Raw genomic sequence first — 27,656 nt, 5'->3', positions numbered from 1 at the left:
GATATCCCTCTGACCTTCCTGCCAATCAGTTTAAAGCTCTGTTGGGAGAATTGGCGCTAGACTTATGGTTGGGGGTCACCACAACACTAGGAGCTGTATTAAGGGGTCGGGGCATTAGAAAGGTTGAGAACCACTCTAGGGAGTCCCTCAGTCAATCAAGTCATGGTTGTCCCAATGCCACTTTTATTTTCCAAGAGGTGACTGGACTTTCTGTTTTATCTTTGAAGACATTTTACTTCTCATTGAAGAAGCTTCTTCAGTTCTGCCAATATGATTGTTGTCACTGGGGAGTTAGGTTTTATTCAGGGCTTTTATTTCTGTAAGCCACCTGGAATAGCCATGAGTGAGTTGGCTGGCCATATAAACATATAAACGTAGAAGACTGACGGCAGAAAAAGACCTCATGATCCATCTAGTCTGCCCTTATACTATTTTCTGTATTTTATCTTAGGATGGATATACGGTATGTTTATTTTATTTATATAAACTTTCTTAAATAAATAAATACGTAAGATATAATGCAGAGGGCGCTTATGCAATGAGGGTGGCATAACAAATAGAAATAGAATCCTAGGATTGATGGAAACCTTGGAGGACTTTTAATCCTGCCCTCTAACCAAGGCAGGCATCTTTATTCTATGCTGGACACATGTCATTTCTTAAAATCTTTTCCTCATCAAACAATTTCTTCATTCATAGAAACATAGATTGACAGCAGAAAAAGACCTCCTGGTCCATCTAGTCTGCCCTTATACTATTTCCTGTATTTAATCTTAGGATGGATATACAGTATGTTTATTCCAGGCATATTTAAATTCAGTTATTGTGGATTTACCAACCACGTCTGCTGGAAGTTTATTCCAAGGATCTACTACTCTTTCAGCCAAATAATATTTTCTCACGTTTCTTCTGATCTTTCCCCCAATTAACCTCAGATTGTGCCCACTTGTTCTTGTGTTAACTTTCCTATTAAAAACACTTTCCTCCTGAACTTTAATTAACCCTTTAACATATTTAAATGTTTCGATCATGTCCCCCCTTTTCCTTCTGTCCTCCAGACTATATAGATTGAGTTCATAAAGTCTTTCCTGATACGTTTTATGCTTAAGACCTTCCACCATTCTTGTAGCCCGTCTTTGGACCCGTACAATTTTATCAATCTCTTTTTGTAGGTGAGGTCTCCAGAACCGAACACAGTTGTGGCAAGCTCCTGGGTGCTGGGGGATAGCAAAAGTGGCCCAATTTTTGTGAAAACAGGTCATTTTTCACCCATTCCCAAGTTGTTCCAACTCCAATCGATTTTTGACTCTTAGCAATCTCTGCGATAACAACTATACTATATTGGTATATAACTATACCTATACTTTTATATCTTTTCTTCTATTCTTTTCTTTACTTATATTATTACATATCTTTCTCTTCAATGTGTATTATGTATTGGACAAAATAAATAAATAATAAAATAAATAATAATAATAATAATAATAATAAATAACTTTACAGGAGCAGAAAAACAAAAAAAACTTACCCCTTCTAATAGTTTCTGGGGGATGGTCCGCTTGTTCACCGTGGCTGCTTTTTGTATGACCCTTTTGGCTTCTTCTATTTTGCCTTTCATCACAAGCCATCGAGCAGATTCGGGAAGGACCCTAAAAAATATTGGGATGCCAAGCAAGGAAACAATAGAAGATATTTGGTATCATAGTCTGCATTGGTTGCCAATCAGTTTCCGATCACAATTCAAAGTATTCGTTATGACCTATAAAGCCCTTCATGGCACCGGACCAGATTACCCCAGGGACCGCCTTCTGCTGCACGAATCCCAGCGACCAGTTAGGTCCCACAGAGTTGGCCTTCTCCGGGTCCCGTCGACTAAACAATGTCGTCTGGTGGGACCCAGGGGAAGAGCCTTCTCTGTGGTGGCCCCAGCCCTCTGGAACCAACTCCCCCCAGAGATTAGAACTGCCCCCACCCTCCTTGCCTTTCGTAAACAACTTAAAACCCACCTCTGCCGCCAGGCATGGGGGAATTGAGATCCTCTTTCCCCCTAGGCCTTTACAATTCTATGCATGGTATGTATGTATGTATGTTTGGTTTTTATATTAATTGATTTTTAATCATCAATACCAAATTACTATTGTACACTGTTTTATTGTCGCTGTTAGCCGCCCCGAGTCTCTGGAGAGGGACGGCATACAAATCCAATAAATAAATAAATAAATAGTAAAAATCCATTTAAACATCCAACCAAATCTTAAAAGGAGTTGACCACTGGGGTGCTCTTCCAAGCCAGAACTCACCATATGTAGAAAAAGGAAACAAAAACTGGGGCGGAACCAGCAATCTGAAGATGCCGCCAGTCCCGAAGGCCAAAAGCTAAGCCCGCCAGGATCATCTGTCCCAAGGCAAAAGTCAGGTGGCCGGTGATGATGGTGTGTGGGCGATAGGCAACGCCAACCCACTCGGTGCCTGGAAAGAAAAGTTGAATCAGAGAGGGGTGGAAAGTAGACTAACAATCCTGGGTCTCGAAAGCTTAGGACTACGACGCCTAAAACACGATCTAAGTATTGCCCACAAGATCATATGCTGCAACGTTCTGCCTGTCAATGACTACTTCAGCTTCAACCGCAACAACACAAGAGCACGCAACAGATTCAAACTTAATATTAACCGCTCCAAACTAGACTATAAAAAATATGACTTTAGCAATCGAGTTGTCGAAGCGTGGAACTCATTACCGGACCCTTAACCCCCAACATTTTACCCTTAGACTATCCACGATTGACCTCTCCAGGTTCGTAAGAGGTTCAGTAAGGGGCGTACATAAGTGCACTAGTATGCCTTCCGACCCCTGTCCTATAGTCTCTCCTATATCTCCTATATCTTTTCTTCCTTTCATATATCTTCTCCTCTATTTTTATATCTTTTCTTCTATCCTTTTCTTTATATATGTCTATTTATACATGTCTATTCTCTTCAATATGTATTGTGTATTGGACCAAATAAACAAATAAACACATAAACACATAAATAAACACATAAATAAACAAATAAATAAACAACTAAATAAACAAACAAACAACAAACAACAAACAAACAAACAAATAAATAAATAAATAAAAAAGTAAATAATAATAATAATAATAATAATAATAATAATAATAATAATAATAATTTTAAAAAAAAACCAGAGGTCAGTTTGCTATCCCCTTCCTCCACTTCCCCGGCTTGATATGGTCTGCAAATTTGATGAGTTCCCCTTCTGTCGCTTCATCTAAATCAGAGGTCTTCAAACTTGGCAACTTTAAGACTTGTGGACTTCAACTCCCAGAATTCTCCAGCCAGTCAGAGAATTCTGGAAGTTGAAGTCCGCAAGTCTTAAAGAGCCAGGTTTGGGCTAAATTGTGTAAGACTTGGGTATAACCCAGTGCTTCTTAAATAGTGGGGCACATGCACTGAAGCAAAAAATCGCACCGAAACATGGGCACACCTGCATCTCTGTGCACGATTTTGCTACCTGCCCAGGTGCAGTAGCATAATTGTGCTGGACTCTGCTAGCATTGAGGGCCACGGGGGCGAGCACACGTCAGCGTCCCGTCTTAGCAGCCCACCTCTTACCCTGTGCTTCTATGGTTTTCAAGTTTATTCTTTACATATTTTGATAATACTGTATTGCTATTTTATCAATGTTATATTTTTATTGTTTTTTAGTAATTATTGTTAGCTGCCCTGAATCCTATTGGAGTGGACAGCATATTAATAATATATAATATAATATAATATAATATAATATAATATAATATAATATAATATAATATAATATAATATAATATAATATAATATAATATAATATAATATAATATAATATAATATAATATAATATAATATAATATAATATAATATAATATAATATAATATAATATAATATAGCCAGGGTGGTGCAGCAGGTAGAGTGCTGTACTGCAGGCCACTGAAGCTGACTGTAGATCTGTAGGTCAGCGGTTCAAATCTCTTCACCGGCTCAAGGTTGACTCAGCCTTCCATCCTTCCGAGTGAGTAAAATGAGAACCCAAATTGTGGAGGCCATAGGCTGGCTCTGTTAAAAAGTGCTATTGCTAACATGTTGTAAGCCGCCCTGAGTCTAAGGAGAAGGGCGGCATAAAAATTGAAATAATATAATATAGTATAGTATAGTATAGTATAGTATAGTATAGTATAGTATAGTATAGTATAGTATAGTATAGTATAGTATAGTATAGTATAGTATAATAATATAGTCTAATATAAAATAATATAATATAATATAATATAATATAATATAATATAATATAATATAATATAATATAATATAATATAATATAATATAATATAATAAATATAATATATATCATGTCATATCAAATCATATCATATAAAATATTTAAAATATTTTTAAAAATCTGCCATATAATTTTTTAAAAAAACCCGTGAATTCTACTCTTGCCCCTTTGACAGCAAACAGCACCATCAAATAGACCCACTCAGAAAGACAGAAGGCTGAGTCAAACATGGTCAGGATCGAACTCCTGGCAGTGAGCAGCGAATTAGTCTGCAATGCTGCATTCCAACCACTGCGCCTCAAGGACTCTTACAATGGCTGTACGTAAAGGCATATCCCAAGGTTAAGCCAAGGTCTTACACAGAGCTGTGCAACTTATGGTGATCCCAGAAATTGCTGCTCCCAGCAGAAACCGGAGTCCACAATAGAGGTAAAAACTGGGGGCAAAGGCTACCGCAACTCCCGACACACCTTCGAAGAACAGGGAAAACAAGGCAACGGGTCGTCGGCCATACCTGGTGGAGAAGAGGGGGGTGTTATGTTCACCATGACAGGAATGCCTTCCCTTACAACCGTGGTTCTCAACCTTTCTAATGCCCTGAACCCTTAATACGGTTTCTCATGTTGTGGTGACCCCCAGCCATAAGTCTAGCGTCACTTCTCCCAACAGAGCTTTAAGCTGATTGGCAGGAAGGTCAGAGGGACAGCCCCACTGTAAACGCCTGATCGGTCAGATTGTAAAGAATATGTTCCAAGGCGCCAGAATAGAAGCTTTAGTTCCTGACACCAGGGGAAATCTAATTAATAAATAAATAATAAATCCTCAGGCCTGCCATATTTGGTGCTGTGTGAAACTGGTGATGGGAGGTTGTGTGGAATGGGGAAATCAATGGGGAAATCCATTATTTTTACTACCGGTTCTGTGGGCATGGAGTGGTGGGCGTGGTGTAGTATGTGGTGTGGTGGGCGTGGCTTGCCTTGATAGGTGTGGCTTGGTGGGCATGTCGGGGAGGATACTACAAAATCTCCATTTTCTCCTGATCAGCTGGGACTCAGGAGGCAGAGAATTGATGGGGGCGGGGCCAGTCAGGGGTGGTATTTACTGGTTCTTCGAACTACTCAAAATGTCTGCTACCGATTCTCCAGAACCTGTTAGAACTGGCTGGATTAAATATAAACATAGTCAAAATATATCGGTCAGGAGAGGGGCAGTTTTGTGTGGGTCATCCAGAAGGTAATGCACCACATTTTTTTCTCAGTCTACATGTTGTGTCTAGTGGACAGTTTGATATATTTTGGGCGGGAAAATACAGGGTTTGGATTGGTTGGCTCAGCCTAGCAGCTGCCAGGCACGGCCATCTTGTTGGTTATTGTTCACATTTCCAGTTACCGGTTATCTTTATTACAAGTGAATAAACCTTACGAGTTCTTTGGCCTACGGTGTCCTTATTTGGCAGACATAAAACTACAGTAGTGGTACAAATACGAAACTTTAGATATAATAATAATAATAATAATAATAATTATTATTATTATTATTATTATTATTATTATTATTTATTAGATTTGTATGCCGCCCCTCTCCGAAGACTCGGGGCGGCTCACAACATAACAATAGTACAATACATTACAAATCTAATATTAAAATTTAAAAAGTCAATTAAAAACATTAATATCAATATCATAAAATCACAACTACGCACTCGTACACACTCAACCCAATTAATCATACTATAGAGGTCAGAGAAACAACGAAGGTTGGAGATAATCTCCACCCCTGGCAACACAGGTGAGTCTTCAGCATTTTATTTATTTATTTATTTATTTATTTAGATTTGTATGCCGCCCCTCTCCGAAGACTTATGGAAGGCAAGGAGGGTGGGGGCTGTTCGAATCTATGGAGGGAGTTGATTCCAGAGAGCCGAGGCCGCCACAGAGATTCCCTTGGGCCTCGCCAACCAACATTGTTTAGTCGACAGGACCCGGGGAAGGCCAACTCTGTGGGACCTAATTGGCTGCTGGGATTCGTGCGGCAGAAGGCGGTCTCGTAGGTATTCTGGTCCGATGCCATGTAGGGCTTTATAGGTCATAACCAACACTTTGAATTGTGACCGGAAATTGATCGGCAGCCAGTGCAGGCCACGGAGTGTTGATGAAACGGCATCTGCAAGGGATGTACGTTACAAACAGCGTGTTGTCATTTGCAGAAATGGCTTTGTGACCAGAACAAGGAGTGGTACCGACAGGGCATACACGGCCTTGTGTCTCGTTGGAGGGAGGCCATAGAACAGGACGGAGATTATGTGGAAAAATAGGGAGTGTAGAAGAAACATTATTCTTTCTTGTGTGTAAGTTTCATTGTGTTCAATAAATAATTGTTGAAGAAAAAAATGTGGTGCATTACGTTCTGGGAGACCCTAGTAAATTTGACAAATAAATAGAATAACATTCCTCTCTCCGAGAATCAAGGTCACTCTGCCCTGAACTTGGAGAGGTATATCTGGGAGGCATCTCCATTTGGAACAGGGCATCGATTGGACTATGTGATGGACATATGGGCACTGGGTTAGGGCTTGGACCTTTTTTGGGTGTAGGGAAAACCCGGAAGCTTTCAGATTCGGGTTTTCCCAATGTGCCAATATGACATCATTGGGGGTGTTACTTGGAATCCCAACAGGTTGCCTAGTTTATGAAAGCCGTTTCTATGATTCCTGGAGTTGAAAGACTATATTTTGAACCAGACATTTCTGGTTTCCTTCCGTCCCTAAGTTGCTATCTTCCATCCTGCACGTTGGAATTGTTTTGGTTGTCTTACCAGTCACTCAGTGGTCCTAACACCATAGCTCCAACGAGGAGGCCCGACATGAAGATGGACTGGGAGATGTCAATCAAATCCTTCCTGTCACACACCAGGGAAAACTTAAAGGAGGAAAGGAAAAATACTTTAATGAAAAGAAACCCATAACTCATTGCATGACCATGGTACATATTTTAGTCATGGTGCATTGTTAGAAGGATCACCCGTAGGAAACAGGAAGTCCTAAACCTCAAGACATAGGACTTTAGGCACACCTTATTCATAATACAGGTAATCCTTGATTTATGACCACAACTGAGCCCAAAATTTTTTTTGTGAGTGAGAAATCCGTTGAGTGGGTTTTGCCCTTAAACACAACTTTTCTTGGGCCAAAATATGGTTACAGAGATTGTAAACTTTGAATTAGAATTTAAACCTAAGACATTTTTATTAGGGATAATCGGAGGACAATACGAAAAGGCAAGCTATTATCTTATAGTACATGTATTAACTGTGGCTCAATTCACTTTTGCACAGAATTGGAAAAAAGAAAATGTACCAGCCATGGATTTGGTAATTTAAAAAATATTAAAATGCGCAAAATGGAGCAAAATCACTTTTGAGTTACAGAACAAACAAGAAGAATATTATGTGTCAAGAAAAGTTGTTGCATTCGAATATGCACATTTTTATCTATCTATATTATATAGATGTCACACCTGTGACAGGTAAAAATGGGGAGTTGCTTGGCATTGGGGCTGTGAAAAAGATAGGAAGTGCATTTTAAAACTATTTTAAATACTTAAATTTATGGAATCTATTTGGATTTGTACGATTGTTTATATTTTTGTCGTGAGCCGCCCCGAGTTCGCGGAGAGGGGCGGCATACAAATCTAAATAATAAATAAATAAATAAATAAATTTTAATTGGATGGTGAGGATGATAGGAGGTGCGTTTGGATTAGCTGGTGATAATTAGAACCAATGAGAACGGTCCGTTTATATGAAATAAGCTGAGTGTGGTAAACGATTGGGCCTTCCGGTCCCTAACCAAGTGGGAGGCAGAAACATGCACTTTCTCCTTTCTTTTCCATTTAACCAGACTGAGCCACAACAACGCATGGCTGGGTATGGTTAGTTTAAAAATATATTAAAAATTAAAATAAAAAAAAAATGGGGTTTTTTTGTTGGACCTATAAGAGAGATGCTATTCTAAGATGGTGAATGAGGAGAGAAAGTAAGGAAGCAAACCTTCGTATCCTGGTGAGCAGTTCAGGTGTCGTTCTCCCAAAATAATAGCCTGATGCTTAAGATGGCACATAGCAGTGGTGAATCGCTACTAGTTTGACACAGATTGGGCGAACCAGTACAGTGGAACCTCGACATAAGAGCTGCTCGACTTAAGAGCTACTCGAGATAAGAGCTGGGAGAGGAGAGACATTTTTTTATTTTATTTTATTTATTACTTGGATTTGTATGCCGCCCCTCTCCGCGATACGAGCCGAGAAGAGCCGGGCTGGCTTACTTTCCTTCCTTCCCGCGCTGATGCAGAGCCACTCGAACAAAGCGTCGCGCCCCTCTGATGCTTTCGGCAGCTTCCGAAGCGACGCTGGGCTCTTTTGCCGCCAAAAGCGTCAGGGGGGCGTGACGCTTTGTTCGAGTGGCTCTGCATCAGCGCGGGAAGGAAGGAAAGTAAGCCAGCCCGGCTCTTCTCGGCTCGTATCCCGGCACTCGCCTCCCCTGCCGCCCCACTCTGGGGGTCCTTGGCTTCTGCTGGGGGTGGGGGGATCCGAACGCTGTTTTGAAGTTCACATGCCGAGTGGCCCAAACGCCAAAGGCGAACTTCCGCACCTCAGGAGTTAGCTCGCAAACGGCGCGGCTGTTTTAAAACATCGCTGCCGGCCTGGGGGGGGAGAGGAAAAGGGGGGAGAGGGGGGAGACAAAGAGAGAGGGAGAGAGAGAAAGAGAGGGAAAGGGGGGGAGAGGGGGGAGAGAAAGAGAGAGGGATAGAAAGAGAGAGAGAGTGAGAGATGCTCAGTGAGCCTTTCTTTGAAGTTGCCTTTCTTTCTTTCTTTCTTTCTTTCTCTCTTTCTTTTTCTCTCTTGCTCTTTCATTCTTTTTTCTTTCTTTCTTTCTCTTTCTTTCTTTCTTTCTTTCTTTCTCTTGCTTTCTTTCTTTCTCTTGCTTTCTCTCCTTCCTTCCCTCCTTCCATTTCTTTCATTCTCCCTCTCTATTTTTATTTCTCTTTCATTTTCTTTCTTTCTCTCTTGCTTGCTTTCTTTCTTGCTCTTTTTCTTTCTCTCTTTTACCTTCCCTTCCTCTATTTCTTGCTTTCCTTTTCCTTCCTCCCTTCTTTCCTCCCTCTACAGGATTGGGTGGCAGTGAAGTTACTCTCCCCTTTCATAAGTTTCCTTGCTTCCTTCCTCTGTTCCTGTCCCTTCATCCTTTCTTTCTTCCTTTCTTTCTTTCTTCCTTTCTTTCTTTCCTTCCTTCCTTTCCTCCCTCCATTTCTTGCTTTCCTTTTCCTTCCTCCCTTCTTTCCTCCCTCTACAGGATTGGGTGGCAGTGAAGTTGAATAAATAACTACAGTTTAATGAATAAAAATAAAAGTTTGCCATGTTGATTGTTTTGGGTAAAAAGAGGAAGGGAAGGGAAGCTCTCAGCTTATCATCTTATTAATAAGTAAAGTTACATTTATTCTTGCAATGTCTTTTTGCATAATTTAGACTAACTTTGTGAGTTTTTTGAGGGCTGGAACCAATTGAAATTATTTACATTAATTCCTATGGGGAAAAGTCGTTCGAGATAAGAGCTGCTCGACTTAAGAGCGCAGGTCCGGAACGAATTAAACTCGTATCTCGAGGTACCACTGTATTGGCGGTAGCATGCTACTAATGGCTATGAATCCCAGCGGCCGATTAGGTCCCATCGACTAAACAATGTCGTTTGGCGGGACCCAGGGGAAGAGCCTTTTCTGTGGTGGCCCCGACCCTCTGGAACCAACTCCCCCCAGAGATCAGAATTGCCCCCACCCTCCTCGCCTTTCGTAAGTTTCTTAAAACCCACCTCTGTCATCAGGCATGGGGGAATTGAGCTATTCCCTTCCCCCTAGGCTTATAAAATTTATGCATGGTATGTTTGTGTGTATGTTCGGTTTTTTAAATAAGGGTCTTTTAATTATTTTAAATATTAGATTTGTTATATGTTGTTTCATTATTGTTGTTAGCCGCCCCGAGTCTACGGAGAGGGGCGGCATACAAATCAAATCAAATCAAATAAATAAATAAATGAGTGAATGAATGAATGAATGAATGAATGAACGAACGAACGAACGAACAAATAAATAAATAAATAAATAAATAAATATCTCATATGCAGAAGAACTCTAGTTGACTCTGGGCAATTCACTTTCTCTCTCCACATATCTCACAGGGTTTTTATTTTATTTGTTTGTTTTGTCAAGTACGTATTGGTGGTATACAAAGATATACACTGCTCAAAAAAATAAAGGGGACACTTAAACAACACATTATAACTCCAAGTAAATCAAACATCTGTGAAATGAAACTGTCCACTTAGGAAGCAACACTGATTGACAGGCAATTCTACATGCTTTTGTGTACATTCCACTTTGTACAGAATAATGTATTCAATGAGAATATTTCATTCATTCAGAGCTAGGATGTGTTATTTGATGTTCCCTTTATCATTTTTGAGCAGTATAATAATACTTATATACCTGATACTAGTAAAAGAGAGACTTTAGGATGGGACAGAAGGCACGCTGGTGCACTTATGCATGCCCCTTACTGACCTCTTAGGAATCGGGAGAGGTCAACAGTGGATAGCCTAAAGGTAACGTTTTGAGGGTTAGGTGATGATACTACAGAATCAGATAGTGAGTTCCATGCATCAGCTACTTGGTTACTAAAGTCGTATTTCCTGCAGTCGAGTTTAGAGCGGTTTACTTTAAGTTTGTATCTGTTGTGTATTCGTGTGTTGTTGTGGTTGAAGCTGAAGTAGTCATTGACAGGAAGGACGTTGTAGCAGATGATTTCATGGGCTATGCTTAGGTCGTGTTTAAGGCGACGTAGTTCTAAACTTTCTAAACCTAGGATTGTAAGTCTAGTTGTGTAGTAGAGGAGTGGAGTGGAGGAGTGGAGGACTCTTCTAGTAAAGTATCTCTGGACATTTTCTAAAGTGTTTATGTCCAAAATACAGTGTGAGTTCCAGACAGATGAGCTGTACTCAAGGATTGGTCTGGTGAAAGTTTTGTATGCTCTGATTAGTAATGTGAGATTGCCGAAGCAGAAACTATGTAGGATTAGGTTAACAACTCTTGAAGCCTTTTGGGCGATGTTGTTGCAGTGGGCTTTGGCACTTAGGTCATTTTTATTTTTGTGAGGATGCTGTTAAGACATAGGGAGGTTTAGGCTGGACTTCAGTCGGAACAGCAGAGAAGGAAAGGACAGGGTCAAAATACTGTAAACTATATTAAATCATTAGGTTGGGCCATTTCAAATTGCAAGAGGATAATTGCCATTGGAATAGGCAGCTGTGCTGCATTGCCACCTAGTGGTGCAAAGAGAGGAGAGCATCCAACATTTTAACAGATTAACAGAATTGGAAGGGACCTTGTAGTCCAACCCCACCCTCCCCTACCCAAGCAAGAGACCGTACACTAGTGGTGGGCTACCAAAATTTTTACTACCACACTGTGGGCGTGGCTTATGCATTTTGTTTCAACATCTTTCAGTGCAAATTGGGTGCTCTGGGGCGGAGCTCCAAATTTTGCTACCGGAACTGCATTCCTGACTGTTCCCATAGGAGCCCATCACTGCCGTACACCCATGATGGCGAACATTTTTTGGTTCATGTGCCAAAGAGGGGGGAGTGTGAGAGGGTTATGTATGCACATGCCCATATCCATCATTCCATAGTCCCCCCGCACATACACATGTGAAATCCAAACACTTTTAAATGGCCAAGATTTAATATACTAGTCAAAAAAAATAAAGGGAACACTGAAATAACCCATCCTAGATCTGAAAGAATGAAATATTCTCACTGAATACTTTGTTCTGTACAAAGTTGAATGTGCACAACAGCATGTGAAATTAATGGTCAATCAGTGTTGCTTCCTAAGTGGACAGTTTGATTTCACAGAAGTTTGATTTACTTGGAGTTATATTGTGTTGTTTAAGTGTCCCCCCCTTTTTTTTGAGCAGTGTATAATGCAACTATGTAGGAGGAAAATGTGAAAACATTAAAAGACACAGGTTAGATCATTTTTTAAAGCTTCTCCACAGGTCATTGGGGGGGAAAACTAGTACATTGTTGATGTATCTAGTGAAACCTGATGAAGTATATGAATGGAAGTCAAGATTATTGGTTCTCTCTGAACCTGGTTGTTTTCTTGCAGTTGTTTCATTACCAAATTTGGTAACATCATCAGTGCTTTGAGTAAGGAAACATCTGCAAGAGAACAACCAAGTTCAGAGGACCCTTCATTTCAGCCCTTAGCTACAAATCTTCTCCTTTATTGGAATCACTCTGAAATCCAGGTTCCATGAAACGTCAGGTTTTTGGCATGAATAGGTTCGTTGGATTTTCAAAATAACTAATAATTAGTGCAATTGATAAATACAATGTGATCTGTGTATTTCTTCTTACAAAAACCACGCAGCCAAGCAAGTAGAATGCTTGGCTGCATAGCTAGAGGTATAACAAGCAGGAAGAGGGAGATTGTGATCCCGTTGTATACAGATTGTGATCCCGTTGAATAGAGTGCTGGTGAGACCACATTTGGAATATTGTGCCCAGTTCTGGAGACCTCACCTACAAAAAGATATTGATAAAATTGAACGGGTCCAAAGACGGGCTACAAAAATGGTGGAAGGTCTTAAGCATAAAACCTATCAGGAAAGACTTCATGAACTCAATCTGTATAGTCTGGAGGACAGAAGGGAAAAGGGGGGACACGATAGAAACATTTAAATATGTTAAAGGGTTAAATAAGGTTCAGGAGAGAAGTGTTCCCAATAGGAAAGTGAACACAAGAACAAGGGGGCAGAATCTGAGGTTAGTTGGGGGAAAGATCAGAAGCAGCGTGAGAAAATATTATTTGACTGAAAGAGTAGTAGATGCTTGGAACAAATTTCCAGCAGATGTGGTTGGTAAATCCACAGTAACTGAATTTAAACATGCCTGGGATAAACATATATCCACCCTAAGATAAAATACAGGAAATAGTATAAGGGCAGACTTGATCAGTTTCCCAAACTTGGCAACTTGAAGATATCTGGACTTCAACTCCCAGAATTCCCCAGTTTACTGGGAGTTGAAGTCCAGATATCTTCAAGTTGCCAAGTTTGGGAAACACTGGAGTAGATGGACCATGAGGTCTTTTTCTGTCGTCAATCTATGTTTCTATGTTTCTAACTCCTACAATCACTGTTCATATGTTTTAGCCTCCAGTCCCCTAATCATCTTTGTTGCTCTTCTCTGTATTCTTGCTAGTCTCAACATCTTTTTTTATCTCATGGCGACCAAAAACGGATGCAGTATTCCAATATTATAAATTGGTGCTAACACTTCACATGATCTTGATTCTATCCCTCTGTTAATGCAATTCAGGACTGCCTTAGCTTTTTTGACAGCTGCAGCATACTGCTGGCTCCTATTTAAACAATTGTCCACTTAAGACCCCTGTAGACCTTTTTAAAAAAGCAGAGTTTCTATGCTTAATTGGACTTGACCCCATGTCTAGTCTTTAAAGGGCTACTTTTGAGTGGGAAGAATTTTAGTTGTCGAGAGCTGCCCAGGGGCAAGGAATATTGCAAATATCATACTTATTTCCCCCCCCCTTTTTTTTTTTTTGCCTTTTAACTCCTGGCAAACTCTGTGCGTTTTATTAAAAAAAAACCCAAACATTTAATTTAGGAAGAAAATGAGATTTCCCAAACCTGGGTAACCAGAGAAGGTTTTAGCTTGGAAGGATAAACCCATCCATCTCGGCATTTCTCTGTCGAATTCAATCCTGATTGCAGGAAGGTCTCTAAGTTGGTTTCCACGGGAGTATACATGAGACATTGTTCTAAGGTCCCGTCAGGATTTCGGGGAATGGTTAAATTCAGCTTTTCTTCTTCGGTCAAGTTCAGATGAATGGCGTCCAACCAGTTAGCGTTGCAGTGGTGAGAGAGTGGGGTGACCATGAATAATTGGCTGAACATATGAAAACCACAGATGGGTGAGACTATTGTGATCATCAATACCAGCCAATGCTGGAATCGGCCAAAATCGTTAAGAGCTTTGATAATTTCCCCGATATCAGTCATGGCTGTTTCCTTTCTGCCTTTCTCTCTGCTACTGTCTGTTTTCTGGCTACCCAAATAGCTCTCTGGACTTCAAAAAGGCTCTGGAATTAATGGTTAAACTCAGAATAAACTTTGACAAGGCACAAGTGCAGGAACGGCTGAATATCGTTGAGCTCTCTGCTAATACATGACACGTTACACTTTCACAACTGCAAGTTGTGTAAAAAATTAATTGCCAACTTTGCAGCTTGGACAGCCAAAGAGAGCAAAGCTCAAGGAAGGAGCCATCAAAAGTGAAGCAGACTGGAAAAGATTGACAGCCTCAGAGGTATCACTTTGAGAAATTTTAATTACGGTAGATTATTTATTTGAAGAAAGAAGTCTATTTTTCACAGGGGTGACAGACTGAAGAATAGACAATGTTGCTTGCCGGGGCCTAGAGGAAGAGCCTTCTCTGTAGGGGCTCCGGCTCTCTGGAATCAGCTCCCCCCAGAGATTTGTACTGCCCCCACCCTCTGCGCCTTTCGCAAGAGTCTGAAGACCCACTTGTGCCGACAGGCTTGAGGACACTAGACATCAGCCCCTGTTGATGAATGGAACGCATCTTTGGTTTGAATGAGAGTTACTGATTCTTTATAATAAATTGGGGTTTTAGATTGTTAGTTTTAGTTTTAAAAAATTGGATTTAGGTAATTTTGTAGTGTTTCTTTTATATGTTGTAAGCTGCCTTGAGTCCTCGGAGAGGGATGGCACATAACCCCAATAGATAGATAGATAGATAGATAGATAGATAGATAGATAGATAGATAGATAGATAGATAGATAGAGATAGATAGATAGATGATAGATAGATAAAGATAGATAGATAGATAGATAGATAGATAGATGATAGATAGATAGATAGATATAGATAGATAGATAGATAGATAGATAAAGATATAGATAGATAGATAGATAGATAGATAGATAGATAAAGATATAGATAGATAGATAGATAGATAGATAGATAGATAGATAGATAGATAGATAGATAGATAGATAGATAAAGAGATAGATAGATAGATAGATATAGATAGATAAAGATATAGATAGATAGATAGATAGATAGATAGATAGATAGATAGATAGATAGATGACAGATAGATAGATAGATGATAGATAGATAGATAAAGATAGATAGATAGATAAAGATAGATAGATAGATAGATGAAAGATAGATAGATAGAAAGATAGATGATAGATAGATAGATGATAGCTAGCTAGCTAGATGATAGATAGATGATTGATAGATAGATAAAGATAGATAGATAGATGATAGATAGATATAGATAGATAGATAGATAGATAGAGAGAGAGAGATAGAAAGACAGACAGACAGATGATAGATAGATGATAGATAGATGATAGATAGATAGATAGATAGATAGATGATATAGATAGATAGATAGATAGATAGATAGATAGATAGATAGATAGATAGACAGACAGACAGACAGACAGATAAATTTGATCAAGGAAATCAAAGGAATGGATGATGAGATTTTTTTTGGGGGGGAGGATTAGTATAATTGATGATGTAATATCATTGATGGCATACTAATCTGGGACAACTTATAACAGAGGTCTTCAAACTTGGCAACTTTTAAGACTTGTGGACTTCAACTCCCAGAATTCAACTCCCACAAATCTTAAAGTTGCCAAGTTTGGGGACCCCTGACTTATGTGGTCACAGGGTTCACACATCAATTATAAATCATTTTATGGGACTCTTAGATCATGTTATAGGACTCTTAAAGAGCTGGTATGGCAAAGCCATGCTAATTCTCCGGAGAAGGGGAAGAAGACAACTTAAGAGGGATTGGATCAAGTACAGAAGCAACTGGTGTACCATTGAATACCTGAAGTGCCAGGTTAACAACAGATCATATCGGATAAGTTATATTTAGAATTAATTGGAAGGGACCTTGGAGGTTTGCTAGTCCAACTCCATGAACAAGCAGGAGACCTTTTACCATTCTCAGAGACAGTGTTCCCTCTAATTTTTGGGGGGGTGGGCGGAAAAGTATAGTGTCTGAGTGGCAGTCCCTTTGGGACTGGGCGGCACAGAAATAATAAATAAATAAATAAATAAATAAATAAAGAGGAGAGGGATTTAGGGGTAGTGATTTCTGACAGTCTCAAAATGGGTGAGCAGTGTGGTCGGGCGGTAGGAAAGGCAAGTAGGATGCTTGGCTGCATAGCTAGAGGTATAACAAGCAGGAAGAGGGAGATTGTGATCCCCTTATATAGAGCGCTGGTGAGACCACATTTGGAGTACTGTGTTCAGTTCTGGAGACCTCACCTACAAAAAGATATGGACAAAATTGAACGGGTCCAAAGACGGGCTACAAGAATGGTGGAAGGTCTGAAGTATAAAACGTATCAGGAAAGACTTAATGAACTCAATCTGTATAGTCTGGAAGACAGAAGGAAAAGGGGGGACATGATCGAAACATTTAAATATGTTAAAGGGTTAAATAGGGTTCAGGAGGGAAGTGTTTTTAACAGGAAAGTGAACACAAGAACAAGGGGACACAATCTGAAGTTAGTTGGGGGAAAGATCAAAGGCAACATGAGAAAGTATTATTTTACTGAAAGAGTAGTAGATCCTTGGAACAAACTTCCAGCAGACGTGGTTGGTAAATCCACAGTAACCGAATTTAAACATGCCTGGGATAAACATATATCCATTGTAAGATAAAATACAGGAAATAGTAAAAGGGCAGACTAGATGGACCATGGGGTCTTTTTCTGCCGTCAGTCTTCTATGTTTCTATGTTTCTAAATGACTGAATGAATGAACGAACGAACGAACGAACGAACAAACAAACAAACAAACAAACAAATAAAAAACCCACCCTGTTTTGCTTCAGAGAATTTCAAAATAAAATACTGTACTGTGTGTCTATAATAGTGAGCTCATAATAGGGCAACTCTATCAATATCAAAATGCCACTTAAATAGTTGAGCTAGTTTCAAACTAGATTTTGATTTTCTTTCTCTCTTCCTTACTCCCATTCTTTTTCTTTCTCTTTTCCTTCCTCTCTTTTTTCTGTTTCTCTCTCTTCCTCTCTTCCTCTCTCTCTCCTTCCCTCTCACTCTTTCCCTCACGGCTTCTGGGCAGGTTTGGAAAACTCTGAGTTGATGATGGTTTTTAAGTGAGCGATTGCTCACTGCTCAGCTTAGAGGGAACTATGCTCAGAGACTCTTCTCATCCTGCTTACAATCTTTTTGAACTGTTGCCTTCTGGCAGAAGATACAGAACAATTAAAACTCAGATCACACATTTTCTGATTTTTTAAATTTTTTTATTTATTGGATTTATATGCCGCCCCTCTCCGAAAACTCAGGGCGGCTAACAGCAATCGTAAACAGTGTACAACAATAAAAAAAACTATTATAATAATAGTTTTTACCCAAGAGCTATACTCACAACAATGAACTAAAGGGTCACCATCAGTGAGCTGTTGGACAGTTAGTCTGTTGTGTAGATGTTTGGGTGGTTTAGGGTGATGAATTTGTGCTGGGTGGTGCATGTTTTTTTTAAAAAATTGTTATGTGTGTTGGGACTGATCTTTTGGTGTCATGTGGATTTCATCGTATGGGTATACTGTGTTTGTTTGTTTGTTTGTTTGTTTGTTCATTCATTCAAATTTTATGCTGCCCTTCTCCTTAGACTCAGGGCATCTTACAACATGTTAGCAATAGCACTTTTTAACAGAGCTAGCATATTGCCCCCACAGTTGGGGTCCTCATTTTACCCACCTCGGAAGGATGGAAGGCTGAGTCAACCTTGAGCCGGTGATGAGATTTGAACTGCTGACCTTCAGATCTACAATCAGCTTCAATGGCCTGCAGTACAGCACTCTACCTGCTGCGCCATCCTGGCTATACGTACAATGACAATAAAGTATTTATTTTTTTTAAGACAAATGGCTGGAAAAATGAATCAATGCCTAATGATCGAAATCTGATTTAAAAAATGCTTGACTATGCAGAAGCAGATAAATTAACATTGGAGCTAAAAGAACAGGAAAACACAAAATACTACCAGATTTGGAATGATTTCTATATATGGTTAAATCAAAGAACAAATATTAGCAATGCTGCATGATTAATTAACAAATTAAGTGAAAAATTCTTAAAGATTCAAATACAACTTTTTCTCCAACTGTTATGTTTCCATAAATTACAGAGTAAGAACTTAAATATATTTCATATATAGATATGGACTACACATTATTGACAAAACCAATGGTAACATTACCGAAAAAGAATATAGAAGGAAGCTGTCGACGAGACAGCCAGTGGGGGGGAAGGGATGTACTTTTGTCTGCGTATAATTTGTATGTCTGTGTTAAATAGATGTAAATAAAAATTATTTTTTAAAAAAGGAAATCAAAACACTTCTGAGTCTGTGCAGATAATCAAAACTGAAAACTTAAGACTGGGCGTGGCTCAGGCCACTCTATACTCCAGTCCACTCTGAACTTTGAACTAGAAACTGCTTGTAACAACTGCTATGTTAGAGAAGAACTCTGCTACTGGTATTGTCAATACTCATCTGTTATTATGTATATAAATAAGTTAATGAATCCAGCTGAATCAGTTTGTCTGTGTCTGCTTTCTGGAAATGATTTTCTGCAACGGACTTTGACAAACCTTCCAAGCCATGTTCTGGTTGATTGCAATTTTCAGCTTATTTAAGAGAAGAAAAACTTGGGTGTTGAGACTTAGGACACAATTAGCTGAAGCTAATGAGTTGCAAGTCCTCTGGAAAGATTTGCAAAGTGGCCTCTCCCCAGCCCTAGATGTTGTGAGCATCCATTCTCCTTCAACCCATGCCGTCTACTGCAGTGTTTCTCAACCTTGGCCGGTTGATGAATGTGTGGACCAATATGGACTGGGGAATTGACCTTCAAGAAGCCAAGATTGACAAACATATATTGAATTGGGAAAAATGGGGAATGATAGTATCAGAGGTGGTATTCAGAGGTGGAACCAGTAGTAGCGACTTGCCCTAACCCCCCATCTCAGTGCTATGCTATACTATTTAGACGTATCTTGAAGCAATATGCATGCATGCAAGCTGTGCGCATGAGCAAAGTGTATGTGCAGAAGGCGCACATAAGGCATGTGTGTGACTGAAACGAGCATGCACACGCACTCACATTTGCAAAGCAGTGGGGAAAGTAAGTGAATACCACCCCCCTGGATAGTATCATTGGTGCCATTTCCCCAACCTACATTCCTGGTAGGTCAACGTCTTTGGCTCTAGGGATGATATGATGCGAGATAATTAGAAACATAGAAACATAGAAGACTGATGGCAGAAAAAGACCTCATGGTCCATCTAGTCTGCCCTTTTACTATTTTTTGTATTTTATCTTAAGATGGATATATGTTTATCCCAGGCATGTTTAAATTCAGTTACTGTGGATTTACCAACCATGTCTGCTGGAAGTTTGTTCCAAGCATCTACTACTCTCTCAGTCAAATAATATTTTCTCATGTTGCTTTTGATCTTTCCCCCAACTAACTTCAGATTGTGCCCCCTTGTTCTTGTGTTCACTTCCCTATTAAAAACACTTCCCTCCTGAACCTTATTTAACCCTTTAACATATTTAAATGTTTCTATCGTGTCCCCCCTTTTCCCTTCTGTCCTCCAGACTATACAGATTGAGTTCATGAAGTCTTTCCTGATACATTTTATGCTTGAGACCTTCCACCATTCTTGTAGCCCGTCTTTGGACCCGTTCAATTTTGTCAATATCTTTTTGTAGGTGAGGTCTCCAGAACTGAACACAGTATTCCAAATGGGGTCTCACCAGCGCTCTATATAAGGGGATCACAATCTCCCTCTTCCTGCTTGTTATACCTCTAGCTATGCAGCCAAGCATCCTACTTGCTTTTCCTACTGCCACACCACACTGCTCACCCATTTTGAGACTACCCCTAAATCCTTCTCTTCTGAAGTTTTTGCTAACATAGAACTGCCAATTATTTTGGATCAATGCAACTGAGTTACTGAGGTCAGGTAACTGAACGTGTATAATTTGAAGTATGAATTGGAGTGGCGCAGCAGGTAGAGTGCTGTACTGCAGGCCACTGAAGCTGACTGTAGATCTGAAGGTCAGTGGTTCAAACCTCACCACCGGCTCAAGGTTGACTCAGCCTTCCATCCTTTCAAGGTGGATAAAATGAGGACCCGGATTGTGGGAGCAATAGCCTAGCTCCGTTCAAAAGTGTTATTGCTAACACGTTGTAAGCAGCCCTGAGTCTAAGGAGAAGGGCGGCATTTTTTAAAAAATCAAATAAGTAAGTAAGTGTTATTTTTGTGGGAAATATAATATACATAGACAGTCCTTAATTTATGACCACAATGTAGCACAATATTTATTTTGCTAAGCAAGAATATTGTTAAGTGGGTTTTACTCCATGTTATAATCTTTCCCTCCCACAGTTGTTAAGTGGATCACTGAAGTTGTTAAGTTAGTAACACAGTTATTCTGGGAATCTGGTTTCCCCATTTGACTTTGCTTGTCAGAAGATTGCCAAAGGGCATCACATGACTGTGGGTCAATGCAACCGGCACAAGTACATGCCAGTTGCCAAGCATCGAAAGTTTGATCATGTGACAATGGGAATGCTGTAACAGTTGTAAGTCACTTTTTAAATGTCACTGTAACCTTGAACATAGAAACATAGAAGTCTGACGGCAGAAAAAGACCCCATGGTCCATCTAGTCTGCCCTTATACTATTTTCTGTATTTTATCTTAGGATGGATATATGTTTATCCCAGGCATGTTTAAATTCAGTTACTGTGGATTTGTCTACCACGTCTGCTGGAAGTTTGTTCCAAGGATCTACTACTCTTTCAGTAAAATAATATTTTCTCATGTTGCTTTTGATCTTTCCCCCAACTAACCTCAGATTGTGTCCCCTTGTTCTTGTGTTCACTTTCCTATTAAAAACACTTCCCTCCTGGACCTTATTTAACCCTTTAATATATTTAAATGTTTCGATCATGTCCCCCCTTTTCCTTCTGTCCTCCAGACTATACAGATTGAGTTCATTAAGTCTTTCCTGATACGTTTTATACTTAAGACCTTCCACCATTCTTGTAGCCCGTCTTTGGACCCGTTCAATTTTGTCAATATCTTTTTGTAGGTGAGGTCTCCAGAACTGAACACAGTATTCCAAATGTGGTCTCACCAGCATTCTATATAGCGGGATCATAATCTCCCTCTTCCTGCTTGTTATACCTCTAGCTATGCAGCCAAGCATCCTACTTGCTTTCCCTACTGCCTGACTGCACTGTTCACCCATTTTGAGACTGTCAGAAATCACTACGCCTAAATCCTTTTCTTTTGAAGTATTTGCTAACACAGAACTGCCAATACAGTAGTCAGATTGAGGATTCCTTTTCCCCAAGTGCATTATTTTACATTTGGAAACATTAAACTGCAGTTTCCATTGCTTTGACCATTTATCTAGTAAAGCTAAATCATTTACCATATTGCCGACGCCTCCAGGAATATCAACCCTATTGCACACTTTAGAGTCATCGGCAAAACAGTCACTAAAAGAATGGTGGTAAGTTGAGGGATATTTTTAAATGGTTCCTGCTTGGTGGAAATAGGCAATTTTTTAAAAAAAATATTCTGATTGCCGTATTTACCAATTTTAGACAAAGAATTGCAAGAAGATGCCACATATCTATTTCCCATGTGAGAGTGTGCTATGTGGTAAATTACTTGTGATATCTGCAGAAAAAGGACTACAGAACTTCAACACAAACCAACTCTGAAAAATAATGGACAATTTTTTTTTTATTGATTAAAAATTAGAGAAATGACATGCAATAAAATACAAAGTCAAAGGGAAAAAAAGGCCGAATATTTTACATCTTTCGTTAAAATCTACAGTACACCAAATTGTGTAGAGGTTCCTTTTATATTAATAACACCACCCTCCTCAAGGCTATTAACTAAGTTTAAAAAAATACAAACCGATTTCTAGGTTCAAGTTCAGATTTTACCCAAAATAAAAACCCCTCTGACCCACGAGGGCATAAAGGTTAGAAATAATTTCTAAACTACCAAACAACAACAACAAAAATCATTGGCACTTTTGAACCTCAAGAATAAAATAGTTGTCTAGCATTTCTAGTACCCAAAGAAGGGGGTGGGAAAAAGGGGTGGGGAAAAAGGAAATACTATTAATTATTAAGAGACAACCGGCCTAAAAAATCTAGTAGCAAAGTAGTTCTGGATCACTAAAAGAATCATTATTATAATAATACAGGGGAACAGTCATTAGGGATACTCTTTGTCTGCTAGACGTGGATTAGATAAGAGGCAGGAATGGAAGGAATGAATGAATAAATAATTAGATAGATACTGCATCAAGATATAGTGGATTCAAAGGTACGTGCAGCATGCAGACCAAATGATTTAATACTGTACCAGAATTATTTGGTCTCTGTAGCTGAAGATGGGATGAAATAAAACGGATGGCTACATTTTTTTCCCCCTTGTGCTGCTCATCTGCCATCTCGGGGTACCCCCAATTCAGGGCCACCACCCATTTCAGCAAGAGATCCTCTTTCCACATGATCATACCTGGGCATGGATATTGGGACCAAGGGCTGTGCACTGGAGGGACAATAGCATCACTGGCTCCAAGGAAATTCTGGCCACTTTTGGGGAGACCATCATCTCGTGGGGCCTCCGAGAGCTCCTTCCCTCATCCAGATAAGGTCTATCCCAAACAGTTGACCAACAATGGTTCACTTCTGCCCCTCCTGGAGGGTTTTAAATGGAGAAAGTGACCTCCAGGGTTCATTCAAGAATATACCGTAGCTTGCTTGCTCATAAGCCACCAAGCGTTAAGGGTGGGAAAATTTGGAAGTTTTGGGAGGTCGCGCCTAGACACACACACAGAAACACTAACACAGCCCAAGCAGTGCTTTTTTTTTTTTTGTCAACCTCCTCCCCTTCCCACGCCACGACTGTCTAAAATATTTCTCATTTTCAAATCTTTTCTTCAATAGATGTCCACATCTGGATCAGTTCTGCTAATGACCTATGAGCAGATCTAGCCAAAACAAAAATTAGAGGTGAACAATAAATACATTAAGCAATAAAGGAAATTGAACTTTCATTGCTGCTTGGAGAGGAAAGAATTATTGCATTAGAAGACTTGAGAATCCCAACCTCTGTGTTTTCCACTCGCCCGGAGAGAGCAAGCGTTGAGGCGCTAACTTCAACCCTCTCAGAGGATTCAATGTGGACACAAAAATGAGTATAGTAACAGCTCCCCTCCCAGTCTTCCACAACGTGTTGTTGAGGACATTTATTACTGTTCTTAACCTGAGTTAGAAACCAGGCTTGGAAGCTTAAGTGTCATGGTGGTTTATCCATGGAAATTGACACAAATGGAGAAGGAGGGGGGTGGGGGCTATAAAAAAACCCAGCTCGTAATCACTTCACTGGGGGCCACGCCCTAGGGATGAGACTTAATTCAATTGGTTTGCTACGTAAATTAATATTAAGGCAAAAACAAGGTGGGTGTACAAAACACTTCAAAGCTATAAGCAGTGATACACAAAAGCTGGAAGGGACGAACGGCTGCTATAGGATGGTGAGAAAAAACCCATTAGCATTTTATTGTTCACATAGTGCATTATAAATGTTTATTCCCCACCCCACCCAAACTAAATATATAATTTATAGGTTAAAAATCCAAAGCAATGGAAAGGAAAAAAAACAACCCCAGATATTAAAAATGTCTTAAAAAACAAAACACTAAATATGAGTTATAGTGGCTTCAGTTACCCTAATGTTGACCAAACTTTTGATATGTGAGCAGAGTATTTTAAAAAAACAACAACAACACACACACCTTGCTATTGGCAGATTCCAAGCAGTGCAGGTAAGAGACAAAATTGCTCCGGGCATTGATTTGCCAGGTATGTCTTTAACTGGCAATTTCATTTATTGCTGTAACAACTGAACAGGGGGGCAGTTTCCTATGTACCAGTCTATGGAGGAAGGAGGACATAACAAAGGTAAAAGGATTTTTAATGAAATGGGTTGTGAGTTTTGGGGAGATTAAAATGGGGGTCAGGACAGTGATAAAAAGAGTCATGTTAACAGACTAGTCCTTATGATCAATTTTCGGTCCTTCCACATGCAAAGGACATCTGGTTTTATGAATGGTCACACACTGAATCACACCTGGTGGAATTTAACTACTCCTAGCAACTTGCCAGGCAATCTCAATAGGCTACGTACACAGGAATCTCTTCACCAAAAACCAGCGGCAGAGACAACTGCAAAGATGAGAAAATTATGCGGACCGACAGAGATACTTCTGAAATATGTCAAATATAAGGTAGGCTGCACCAAAAATTTTCTGCAGGACCTCTGGGGATGTCTGAACTTCAGATTTTCTGAGGATTCTTCATCAGATTGCAACAGTTTTAAGGAAGATGGAAATTACTTCAGGGTTATGGGTTGATTTCTCTTGGTGGAAAGCAAGAGAAAAAATTTTCTACCCAGGGAATCGGTTGAGGGATATTTGTGGAAGAGTAGAAGCCCAACAGCCAAATGATTAAACCGAAAGACTGAAATTTTGTTTTCTGAGAAAAATCCAGTGTTCAGGAATATTTCTGCTGGATGTGCCACTCCCTGTTTTTGTCCAGATAAACAATGGAGCGTAAGCAACTTCCAGAATCAAATAAGAGAGTGACAATGAAACGTAAGTAATATGAGTATTTGCAATGGGACATCTTTTATCCCATATGCTCTTTGGACTGGTGGGTTGCCCAGTTTTTAATGTATGGTCTCTGTCTCTTGCGCCAGAATTGCTCCTGTCTATGCATCCTGCAATTGTCAAAGCTGCTTAGATTATGATGAACAAAATGTTTTTCGGCACCAGATGTTTCAACCATTGTGTCTGTATATTGGAAGTCTACAAGCACAGGGTGAGAGGGGAGAAGGCTCGGTGAGACAGCCAATTGAGGATCGGGGAAACACAGCTACACAGAAACGTGATGTTTCTTCACCGATAACATATTTGCAAATAGAAAGGGAAAAATTAAGGCGAGTTTTATCTCAGGCCAAGCAACTTCTTCCTCGCCCTGAATATATAGAAAAGGTTGGTTAAAGCAAGGGATTTCGCTTATTCAAGACTTCACTTACTTTTCCACAGTAAATCCAACCTGTTTTCTGATACTCCACAACAACTTCCATTATTATTATTATTTAAGATACCTGTCCAATTAGATGGACCACAAATCAAAATGTCTTTACTGTTTAACAGTCGGGCAAAAACGATCCAACCCATCACATCAGGACAATTATTTAAGAGCAGCGAAACCCTTCTTTTGTACTCACTGGAAATGTTTCTATTTTTGTTTAGTTTTTTAAATAGTTAAGGCAGACATTCCCAACCAGATGTCCTCGGGTATAGATCCCAACAACCCCTGGAATTCCCAGCCCCCTTGGCTACAAAGCCAAGAGTTGTAGGCACAGCCTAATTGGTGGGCACTCGGTTGGGGAAGCGTGAGTTAAGGCAATAGTAAGTACGAGTATGCAGGGAGAGAAGAGGGAGGGAGGGGCAAGAGAGGGAGGGAGGGAGGGAAGGAAAGAAGGGAGGGAGGAAACAAAAGGAAGGAGAGAAGAAAAGATGGAAGGGAGGGGAGGGATGGAGGAATTGATTTATGATTGATTGATTTGATTTGTATGCCGCCCCTCTCCAGAGGCTCACAACAGGGCGGGAGGGAGGGGAGGGAGAGAGAGGTAAAACTGAAAGGAAGAAAATGCAAAAACAGCGGGGGAGAGGGGGGACACAAGACAAAAGCCAAATGCCTCCAAGGCAAGTAGTGTTGTAAACCTCGATGCTACTTGGGAACAAATGAAGTTAAAGCTTCTAAGAACGAGGGCCTGTAGTTTCTGGTTCTTTGGCAGGAGTGGTTTTGCTTTTTGGCCAACAGAAGTGTTTGTACGTTGCGCCTATGGGTTGCGACCATAAGCGGGGAGTGTTGCTTTAGTTGATGCTGAGCTGAGCAAATCCAATAAGTTTGCCGTCATCGGGGATTTCGGATGTTTCCACGCCTGATGCCTGAAAGGCAAAGAGACGGAATCCATTATTTTATCACCACGTTCAAAGGACAGAGAGAATGGCCTTGTTGGACAGAAGGCAAAGCTACAATCAAAACCAGAGTCTGGTAAAAAAGAGAAAGTGAGTCCAGATCAGGGATGTAAACTAAGAAAATCTCTGTGACAACAAGATCATATGCTGCAACGTCCTGCCTGACGGCGACTACTTCAACTTCAACCACAACAACACAAGAGCACACAACAGATTTAAACTTAATATTAACCGCTCCAAACTTGACTGTAAAAAATATGACTTCAGTTAACCAAGTTGTCGAAGCGTGGAACTCATTACCGGACTCCATAGTGTTATCCCCAAACCCCCAATATTTTACCCTTAGATTATCCACGGTTGACCTATCCAGATTCCTAAGAGGTCAGTAAGGGGTGAGTACAAGTGCACTAGAGTGCCTTCTGTCCCCTGTCCTATTGCTCTCCTATATCTCCTATACCTTTCTTCTATTCCTATATCTCTTCTTCTATTCTTTCATTGATATGTTCTATTACTATACCTTCTTTTCTATTATTTCTTAGATATATTTTACTATGAGTATCTCCTCTATAACCTTCATCATGTATTTTACTATGTGTATACATACTATGTGTATATATACCCACTAAAACTCTCATTGTGTATTGGACAAAATAAATAAATAAATAAATAAATAAATAAATAAATAAATAAATAAATAAATAAAAGATCTTGCTCTAGTTCTCACAAAGATAAAGGGAGGTAAGGATTTATTTATTTATTTACTTATTTATTTTGCCCAATACAAATTGAAAGTTAAAGAGAATAAAAACATGTAGTAGTAAATATCAGGGAAAGGATAGAAGAAAAGATATGAGAATAGAATACGTCAATGAAGAGTAGAGGAAAGGATATATGAATGGGAGAAAAGATATATAAAATATAGGAGAGTCAATTGGGCAGGGGACGGAAGGCACACTGATGCACTTATGCTCGCCCCTTACTGACCTCTAAGGAACCTGGAGAGGTCAGTCGTGGATAGTCTAAGGG

The 27,656-nt window shown here is 39.8% G+C and overlaps 2 protein-coding genes across 4 annotated transcripts in view; both read right to left on the bottom strand.

Moving 5' to 3' along the window:
• Positions 1-14,491, bottom strand: part of SLC22A13 (solute carrier family 22 member 13) — a 37,031-nt gene extending 22,540 nt beyond the window's left edge. The window contains exons 1-5 of the mRNA XM_070727806.1: positions 14,081-14,491; positions 7,134-7,237; positions 4,679-4,833; positions 2,301-2,469; positions 1,529-1,649 (exon numbers count right to left, since the gene is read on the bottom strand). Of these exons, the coding sequence (XP_070583907.1) occupies positions 1,529-1,649; positions 2,301-2,469; positions 4,679-4,833; positions 7,134-7,237; positions 14,081-14,452 (921 nt within the window). The 5' untranslated portion in view covers positions 14,453-14,491. The remainder of the gene's footprint in view (positions 1-1,528; positions 1,650-2,300; positions 2,470-4,678; positions 4,834-7,133; positions 7,238-14,080) is intronic.
• Positions 14,492-22,285: 7,794 nt separating this feature from the next.
• Positions 22,286-27,656, bottom strand: part of OXSR1 (oxidative stress responsive kinase 1) — a 113,059-nt gene continuing 107,688 nt past the window's right edge. The window contains exons 18-20 of one of the 3 annotated variants that reach the window (XR_011560555.1): positions 26,373-26,600; positions 24,378-24,516; positions 22,286-23,570 (exon numbers count right to left, since the gene is read on the bottom strand). Coding sequence is in view for 1 of the 3 variants with exons in the window: in XM_070766888.1 (XP_070622989.1) it covers positions 26,526-26,600 (75 nt within the window). In the remaining 2 variants the exon portion in view is untranslated. Of the gene's footprint in view, positions 26,601-27,656 lie in introns of all 3 variants that reach the window. The other 2 variants (XR_011560554.1, XM_070766888.1) reach the window with 2 other exon arrangements.

This window comes from Erythrolamprus reginae, chromosome Z, assembly GCF_031021105.1.
Source record: "Erythrolamprus reginae isolate rEryReg1 chromosome Z, rEryReg1.hap1, whole genome shotgun sequence".
Taxonomy (NCBI): Eukaryota; Metazoa; Chordata; class Lepidosauria; order Squamata; family Dipsadidae; genus Erythrolamprus; species Erythrolamprus reginae.
Note: the sequence above shows the minus strand (reverse complement) of the source record. Positions and strands in the feature narration are given on the sequence as shown.